This window comes from Aegilops tauschii, chromosome 7 (assembly GCF_002575655.3).
Source record: "Aegilops tauschii subsp. strangulata cultivar AL8/78 chromosome 7, Aet v6.0, whole genome shotgun sequence".
Classification (NCBI taxonomy): domain Eukaryota; kingdom Viridiplantae; phylum Streptophyta; class Magnoliopsida; order Poales; family Poaceae; genus Aegilops; species Aegilops tauschii.
The window spans coordinates 74,941,465-74,951,129 of record NC_053041.3 but is presented as its reverse complement, the minus strand read 5'-3'; the positions used below and the strand labels follow the sequence as shown (position 1 = coordinate 74,951,129).

The following is a 9,665-nucleotide window of genomic DNA, read 5'->3' as shown; positions in this document are numbered from 1 at the left end:
GGCGGTGTGGAGGTACAATGCTCCCCAAGAAGCCACTAGGGCCACCATAATCACCTCACGCCCTCGCACAATGCAAGATGTCGTGATTCCACTAAGGGACCCTTGAGGGCGGTCACCGAACCCGTACAAATGGCAACCCTTGGGGGCGGTCACCGAACCCGTACACTTTGGCAACCCTTGGGGGCGGTCACCGGAACCCGTCAAATTGCTCGGGGCGATCTCCACAACCTAATTGGAGACCCCGACGCTTGCCCGGAGCTTTACACCACAATGATTGAGCTCCGAACACCACCAACCGTCTAGGGCGTCCAAGCACCCAAGAGGAACAAGCTCAATGGTACCAAGCACCCAAGAGTAATAAGCTTCTCAACTTGTAACTTCCACGTATCACCGTGGAGAACTCAAACCGATGCACCAAATGCAATGGCAAGGGCACACGGAGTGCCCAAGTCCTTCTCTCTCAAATCCCAACGAAGCAACTAATTCTAGGGAGGAAAAAGAGAGGAAGAACAAGAAGGAGAACACCAAGAACTCCAAGATCTAGATCCAAGGGGTTCCCCTCACAAAGAGGAGAAAGTGATTGGTGGAAATGTGGATCTAGATCTCCTCTCTCTTTTCCCTCAAAAACTAGCAAGAATCCATGGAGGGATTGAGAGTTAGCAAGCTCGAAGAAGGTCAACAATGGGGGAAAAACACGAGCTCAACGGATAAATTTCATTGGGGAAGTAGACCTCCTTATATAGTGGGGGGAACAATCCAACCGTTACCCCCCACACTAGCCCCGCAGAGAGCGGTACTACCGCTTGGCCAGCGGTACTACCGCTCCCCCCTCCCCCCGCGGTACTACCGCTGGGGCCAGAGCGGTACTACCGCGGTGGTCAGGGCGGTACTACCGCATACGAGCGGTACAATGGCCCCCACTGCCGCGGCTAGTACCGTAAAACCCGACACGAAAAAGACCCCTCGAATCGAGGCGGTACTAGCACGAGACCGCAGCGGTACTACGGCTGGGGGCTACCAGCGGTACTACCGCTCTGGAGCGGTACTACCGCTCTAGAGCGGTACTACCGCTTGTAGCACCCAAGCGGTACTCCCGCTCCGGCCCGCGGTACTACCGCTGGGACCAAAACTGCCATAACTTCTGCATATGAGCTCCGAATTGAGCAAACTCAAGCTTGTTGGATACAAGACGACGAGTAGCATCAAAACAGCGAGGTTATAGTAAGAAGAGGCAAGGAAGGTATGCCAACAAATAGAGGAGTGAAACCTCCAACCGAGAAGAACCGGCATAACCTTCCAACATCGAAAACATCATAGAAGATGCGAGTGAACTCCGTTTTCGATGAACTCGAGCTTGTCATCAAGATGACCATAAGCTCCAAAACTCACAAAGAGAAAAACCAAACAAGAACCAAGAAAGATGATGCAAGGATGCAATGGTTTGAGCTCTCTACGAATGATACGAACAAGCTACTCATCGAGAGCCCCCCTTGATAGTACGGCAATCGATCCTATAACCCGGTCTCACAACTACCATCATGAGACCGGTAAAATAGAAAACCTATCAAAGGAAAACCTTTGCCTTGCACATGGTCCACTTGAGCTAGATGATGACGATCTTGACTCCCTCAAGTTGGACCACCTTTCTTGGTTGCGTTGGCTCAATGAAGACTAGTTGATTGCTCCCCCATACTCCACTATGGGTGAGCCACTCTTCCGCACATTTTCACAAGTCCATTGTCACCACAATGGACGGCAAGCTTCAAGCATTTGATCTCTTCATGATGCTTCACTTGAACTTGCACACCGCAACCTAACCCCGCAAAGAACTCACAAAGACCATGGGTTAGTACACAAAGCGTAATTGACAATGCTTACCATACCATGGGATCGCTTGATCCCTCGATACATCTTGTGCGCTTTGTGTGTTGATCAACTTGATTCACTCTTGACTTAGTCTTGATCAACCTTGACTCTTTCCAACTCTCTTCATTTGGATGATGTCTTGAAGGTAAACATGAATGATCACACAATCTTCTTCTTCAAGACATGCTTGCAATAAGCTCAACTCTCACATGACCAATCTTTGGATAATTCCTTAATAACACCTTGGTCACCACATAAACTCCTTGAAACCAACACATGGACTTCAAGAAATGCCTATGGACAAATCCTTCAAATATAACTCAAGGCAACCATTAGTCCATAGAGATTGTCATCAATTACCAAAACCAAACATGGGGCACCGCATGTTCTTTCAACACCTTGCTGCAATTTTTCTTTATTTATTTCATTTTGTGTTTTTGTTAGATCTATTTATCCAATCTCATACAATTTAATCTATCTCAATACCGAGGAGGGATTGACAGCCCCTCTTACCCGTTAGGTTGCAAGTATTTGTTATTTGTGTGCAGGTGTTGTTTACATAATTTAGGTGGATCCTCCTACTGGATAGATAATCTTGGTTTCATAACTGAGGGAAAAACTTACCGTTGTTGTGCTGCATCATCCTCTCTTCTTCGGGGAAATACCAATGTAGATACAAGCAATCAATCCCCACTAGACTTGTGTGCCCACCGGTCGCTGCATGTGTACAACCAGATCCATGCAGCCCTGCCAACCCTCTTCATCGGCTGCCTCTCCATGGCCCTACCCCTCCCCTCCCACCTACCATGATCCACTCCCACTGTGGTATCCTCTTGTTCCGACGACACATCCTTCCTCGTCGGTCGTCCGACTTGGGGGTGCACAGATCCAGCCACCCACCTCCCCTCCCGCCGACCTAGCGCTTCCTTCATAAACACGACAGATCCAACCATCCTTCCTCTGTGTTGCGTTTGGTCCCTCTGTCAATCAGATATTGCCTGGCCTTTAAACTTCATAAACACGAGCACGAAAAGACAAGGAGTGAAATTAAAAGTGACCCTAATCTCCTAGACGAGAACTACATGCTACCTGACTCACAGTAGACATTATTCAATAGTACATTATTGTAGTGTAGAAAAATAAAACAAACAATGAATGCCTACATCTTCACCTAGCCAAACCATGTTATAAAAGGTCGATGAAGTAGCATAGAGCAAGCATAATACTATCACCTATAATGTTTCCATAGTGAAAAGGAGAAGGAAGAGAGAGGCGAACAAGTTATGTGCCATGGTTCCATCCGGGCCTTTGGATGGGGGCAAAACAACTCATAGGATTGAGAGACCTTGGGAACGGGTTGCGTTCTTTGGTAATCTCTGGATCGGGTCGTTATGTTTTGCTCTCTGACTTCTCGTCGGCGCCATGCGTTGCCGTGTGCCATTGTGAGCTCATATATAACCGAAGATGCAAGAATACCTTAGCACCAAACGTCAGAGGGTCGTTCTATCGACCAAGGTTTCAAACTGTCTGTGTGGACTGGCCCGGCTAGAAGCCCGCCCATAGCATCAGCATGAAGAAAAGATGAGACCCTCGCGCAATGCGTGGAACGGGCCATGGCGTCTGCGATGTTTTCCACACTGGACTCAGCGTCCTCATTGTTGTAATAAACCAGAAAGACGGTGAGACTGCTTGTGTCCCATTGCTCTTCATGCCCATGCGACCGGAAGCGGCTCCTCTGTCATGCCCAAAAGCTAATTTGTCCAGCCCATCAGTTAGATGTATCACATATTAACTATTTATGATTCTAAAAGAAATGCATTAACTATTTATTTTATAGCACCCCTATAAAAACATATTTTAGCGGAACTAATTAAGTAATTGACTATAAAAACAATTAACTACTCCCTCCGTCTCGAATTACTTGTCGTTGAAATGCATATATTTAGATCCCTCCAACATTTGTCGTCTTCACCAATGTCGTCGTCGAGCCGAAGGGATCTCGGGCGGCGGTGCTCAACGCGGCGTTGGTGAAGCGGGCACCAACCAAAGGGGTCCAGTGTGGCAATCCTCATTGACCGCCTGGTGCATGCTTGGATCCAATGTGGCGATCTTTAACTATAGTTAAGTACGACATATGGGCAGAAACCAACCTGTGGTTGGATGGTTAGGAGGACAGTGATATCCCCAACCTACCAAGGTTCAAATCCTAGACCTGACATTGATGCTCGCATTTTAGTAGAATTATTTCAGGTCTTCGGACGATGTGTTCAGTGGAGGAGACTTCATTTGGTGACTTCATCAATCTCAAAATAATGTGCCGGCTTAGTCTCTCGAATGTGCTCGTAGGGGTAGCGTATGCGTGCGTGCGTGTGACACCCGGCTCAGAGAAACATGAACAACCTGTATTTTAGCCCAAAGATCAAGTCTTCTAGAATACGACACTTCTTGGTATAGAACAGAACATCTCTTTATTTCAACAATATGGGTACAATGTTACATAGGCACGGCGACACTACACCTGCTAAGGTAGCTCTATACTAGAAGTGGGACAATTCGTAGCAGCGGAATGACTTCTAGCAGTGGAACGACGACGGCGGTGATGAACTCCACTTTGCAGGGACACTGGTCGGGACACATCCTAGCTCGCAAACTCGGGATCCTCGACATGCAAACAATCATGACATCACACTACAAGGATTCGGGTCTATTGCAACAAAATTATTCGTCGCAATACATGTCGATTTGTAGCGATAAATACCTATTGCCACGAAACAACATTCGTTGGCAGCCGTTGCGACTGGACGCATGGTAATAGGTTATTGCCACAAAAAAGTAATTGTGGCAATAAAGTGTGCTATTGCAACAACCATGTGGGAAGTCGCCACATGTTTTCTCGTGGCAACACTCATCTGATGCCACAATTTGCTTTGTGGAGATTGCTTTAATGCAACATGTAACGAATCATGGCGACTGATAGCTCGTGGCGATAAACATTTGTGGCAACAACTTATGCCAACGACTCTCGTTTCGTGGTGTATACTGTTCCGTGGCAATATTAAATTATGGCAATAAACTATGGCAACAATCCTTGTTTTCGTGGCATTAGGTATTTTGCCACGAACCGCTACACTTGTGGCATTAAGTTATGGCAACAAATATTCCAGTCGTCGTAATAGGAAATTGCAACATACTAGTTTTGGCGGTGATAAATAGGTATCACAACGGGTGAAAATGTTTGTAGCGAGAAACTATTGCGACAATTTAAATCTTCGTGGTGCTAACATGTGGCAACCAAAAGTGGGTTGTGGCAATAGCCTATTGCAACCTAAAAAAAATACAGGCATTCAATTACAATATTCAAAACCATACGTATAATATGTAGATTCATAAAATTCATAATTCTCATAGAAAATATCCGTCAAATGAAACTCAAATGTAATTTAGCCATCCTAATTAAGTGCCAAGACTAGATTGTCCGTGATCTAGAGTCCAGTCGAGCTAGTTCTTTGGATCCTGAAATCAAAAAATATATATAGCTCTAGTTAATGAGTCCAACATAACATACGCCATACAATTATTCCAGCCCCATTGTTAAAAAGAACTGTCGCCAGACTAACTGGAGTAATGCTATGTCAGCAAGCATGTAACTGAGGGATCAGAACAATTTTACAAGTGTAAATGTCTAAAGCATAAGCACAAATACATGTACTAAAATCTTCCACTATTGATTTAAGTTGTGGCGCAATCTATAGTTTCAGTTATGTTACGAAAAGAACAATTATAGGTGCAGTAACAACTGTCAATTGCTTTGGATTCATGCAAAAAAGTCTAGGCAAACATAGAACCACACCTCATGGTGAAAAGTAAACATATTGCATGTCAAAAGATAAAGTTGTACTAGAGGAGCGTCGATTAATTTGGATCGGAGGGAGCAGATTGAATGTTACCTTGAACTTATCCGCAGAACCAGCTTCTGCATAAGCCTCAGCAACTTTTGAGGCACGTTCTTGTAGACCAAGGACTGGGCAACGAGGGTCGTCAGCACCTGCATGGTAATCGATAAATGAAGCTCCAGCAGCAAGAAAAATGCTCAATTAACATTAATTTTTAAACGAAGGGTTAACAACAGTTCTGGCTCAACCATAAAATCATAAGACAAAAATATATACTGAAGACTGGAAGCCCAGCCCTGACAAGTGCTCATTGAACTCATAAAAGTGAGAGACTTTTGAATATGTTGGGTCATGCAATAACTATTGGACGAAGCAGAAGCACTCAATAAGAAATATGATAGGTTTTACCATTTAGGAGGAGTGGACGTGGTGCAATCGGAGGAACTGAGTAGGGAGCATCAAACTGTGAAGCCATAGCAGGTGCTATCTTGTCCCAAACCTGATAAAAATATGTCAATACACGATCGTGAAACATTTACAATGGAACAATCAGAAATAAATGTCAAATAAATCAAATAGTCACCTTTTTCACAACCTCTGCATCTATTTCACTCTTCCCTGAATAAATTCTTGCTTCTACAGGAAAGACAAAATGACATAGATACTTACATGTAAATGTTCTGAACTGATACAATATATATCAGCTGTGATCTATATTTTTCAATGGTGTGTGCCCAATCTTAGAGGATGCATGGCATCTAACCTTCAAATAAAGGCTTAATGCTATCAACTCTAGCTTGCCACATGTCATTATCTATTGCCCATTGAAATCCCTGTAGCCACCACAAAGAGCATTGATTTACTTACATGGGACAAATCACAAAACTATGTGCACCCATATCGATAAAATTATTGTTGTGTGTACCTGAACACCAATTATTGGAACAACAACACTGTACCGTGTATCCACAAAAAGCAGCAAACAATGCATGCATTCATGTATTCAGCTCCAAATAAAAAGGATAAGTTTTCTAAAAGTGAAGTCTATGTATTAATTCAGTATCATGATGCAATCATGATCTATAATACCTCCGAGTGATTCACCAGCAATCCCTATCCTAGAGGGATCGACATCATCCCTTGCACTAAGCTAATCTCCAAGCTTTATCAAGTCCCACACCTGCACATGTTCCTCACTGAGTATCCCAAAAAAATAGGCCCAACATGTTTTGAAGTATGATATACCAAGTCATACAGTAGAAGACAATCATAAGGAGAGAACCAGACCAAAAGAATAAATCCAGAATTCAACTGAAGTGCCAACCCAGATAATGTAGTTATGGCACCAGTACAGCTGGACTAACACCAACAGCAGTGGTAATCCAGAGCTAATACTTAATCAGAAATAATTCCAATGCAATCCCTTGTTAACCTTCCCAAGCTGCCTCCGCAAGGCCGCTCTGTAACTCGTCAAGATATCACCACCACTATGTGCTAGCTTCGCTTCCTTTCGGAGGATTCAAGAACAGATTCACATACATCTCTCATCATTTTAAGTGCAACTGGCTTATCAGTCACATTATTAAAGCCTAACTTCTCAATGAGCTGCTACAAAGACAACACGCCGGCAATAGCAGATATTCTTCATACCATTGTTGCTTCACAATTAAAATAAATGTTGGTAGTTTTTGGTTTGATTAGTACTCATACACATACGGTTGCAGAATTATGTAGAGCAGATGTGAATACTAACATCTCATATTGAACTCCTCGTGGCCTTCTAGCTCTGGGTGTCACCATCACGATCACCCATCGTCTTCATCATCCGACATCTTCACAATAAAATCAAAGTAAGAAATATTGTAGTCGTGAACTACATTATGCGAAATTATCAAAAACAAGAGATACTACATTAGCAGTGCATGGCTCCTCCATGGCCGCCCGAGGGAGGGGAGCCAGGGGACGCCCGCTGGCTCGACTTCACCCAAACTAGGCGCCGCCAAGGGAGGGCGCACTGGCCGGGGTTCGCGGTGGGCAGCACGGGGGGCGGGGCGCTGCCGAGGGATGTCACCCTGTGACGCAGTGGACGAGGCGAGCGGGCGGCGCGCTCGCGAGTATCCCGCAGTGGACGAGGGGCGGCGGCCGTGGGCCGGGGTCTCCGGCAGCGGGCGAGGGCAACTGCCTCTGACAGCGGGCGGTAGGACCGAGCGGCCGGGCGAGCGGGTGGGGTCGCGCGGGTGTCGGGCAGCCGGCGGGGCGTGTGGCCGGGCGAGCGGGCGGGGTCGCGCGGGTGTCGGGCATCCGACGGGGCGTGCGGCGGCGAGCGGGCATGGCCGAGGACACGGAGACGCGGCCCGCGTCGGCGGGCCCGGAGGAGAGGGAGGAGGGCGAGATCGAGGACGACGACTCCTCGTCGCCGGCACCGCGCGGCACGCTGGGCAACCGCCGCACCCGCTGGACGACGCTAGGATTTCTGGACGTTCTAGGATGGGTGGAGATCGGGAGAAAGAACAACCTGAACCAGGGACGAAAGCTCCAGATCTAATCGCCGGTGAAGACGCCGTGTGATTTGGTTTAGAATAGTAATCGTGGGTCGTTAGGAGGGGTCTTTAGCGGCAAGATAAATACTCTATTTTTTTGGTGGGAACACAAAATATTGGCGCAAACTACAGTAAACCAAAATTATGTGGTGGGAAAGTGAATTTTTTTGGAGGGAATGTTTAGAATAATGAAATAAATTGGAAAAAAATAATATTTCAAAGCAATATGAGATATATATGCTGCTAAATCGTTTCACGATCGTCATCTTCCCTCTGAACTAGATTGGGAGATTCCCGATGAAATCATCCCACGTCCGTCATCTTCCCTAAGTCCGGCGGTAGGCGGTGTGTGGGAAGCTCGCATCAATGGCCGGTGGAGAGGCTCGAGCTCACGGGCAAAGGTCGGGGAGAAGGACAACAGAACTGCTTGGTCAGCACCGAGGATGGAGGAAGCGGGCGATGGGAGCCATGGCCGACCAGGAGCGGCATGCAAGGTCAGAGGGGCGGCTCGCCGGCCGGGGCTTGTCGCCCGGGTCAGGACAGCACGAGCTGCATCCTGGTAGGGGTGGCCATCGCGCGAAAGTAGGGGTCGCGACCGGTGCTAGCGTGTTGTCTCCGGACGACCGGTTGTAGGTACAACCAGGTTTGCACTACAATTTCGAGAATCATCAGCAAAAACTTGGCTAGTTTTGAACTACAGCTCACAGAAACCTCATGTGGCCCTCACTTTAAAACTACTAGGTAATACTCTTGCCATGGAACACAAGTACAGATGGGATGGGTTGGAGAGACGGTCGATCTATGTCAGTCTCGATCTCACATTTTGATCTTGAGATGGGGTGATCTCAACATCTTTCATCTTACCGGATAGTCCGTGGAGGGTTCCTCCGCGCCAGAGTAGGTCCAACATAATCATGTCATTTTTGTTTCAACAAAAACATAAAAAATCAACTATGTAAATTAACAACCAATCCAATTTTCGTTTTGAGATCTGTTGTGTTAGCAAGGTGTTGTTTCATCATGGATCTACAATTGTGTATCTTTGTTTACTCTCTAGTTGCCATGACGAAATTGAAACTTGGGATATATGTCAAATATTTGTGCCCTTGCCCGTCAGATCCGTCCTGCATCGGATCCACGCACGAGGGGGTGAAGGGGCCTTGGCGACGCTGCCGCTGACCAGGCTTCATCCGGTCACGCCCTCTGGTAGCGACAGGGGAGGGGAGGAGCAGACGGCAGGGCACTGGGAGGTCTCTAGGGATCGCTCCCGTCGTCGTCCGCAGCTCGCACCACCAGGTGCTCGGGACCATGGATCCGGTGAGAGGCCGCCGCTACCAAGACCCAACACACCCCACCACCGGAGGCC

The 9,665-nt window shown here is 46.8% G+C and overlaps 1 protein-coding gene across 8 annotated transcripts; it reads right to left on the bottom strand.

Moving 5' to 3' along the window:
• Positions 1–5,131: 5,131 nt before the first annotated feature.
• On the bottom strand, positions 5,132–8,365 carry LOC109761136 (uncharacterized). Of its 8 annotated transcripts, XM_040394309.3 has the most exons (9): positions 8,275–8,365; positions 7,513–7,591; positions 6,849–6,939; positions 6,685–6,712; positions 6,523–6,592; positions 6,343–6,395; positions 6,168–6,258; positions 5,814–5,911; positions 5,132–5,379 (listed from the first exon to the last, which is right to left on the bottom strand). In XM_040394309.3, the coding sequence occupies exons 5-9, from the start codon at positions 6,563–6,565 to the stop codon at positions 5,365–5,367; spliced, it is 300 nt and encodes a 99-aa protein (XP_040250243.1). In that variant the 5' UTR covers positions 6,566–6,592; positions 6,685–6,712; positions 6,849–6,939; positions 7,513–7,591; positions 8,275–8,365; the 3' UTR covers positions 5,132–5,364. The 8 variants fall into 8 exon arrangements, with proteins under 8 accessions (XP_040250243.1, XP_040250239.1, XP_020175519.1 ...); XM_040394305.3 differs by having other exon boundaries at positions 6,685–6,939; XM_020319930.4 differs by lacking the exon at positions 6,685–6,712.
• Positions 8,366–9,665: the final 1,300 nt, after the last annotated feature.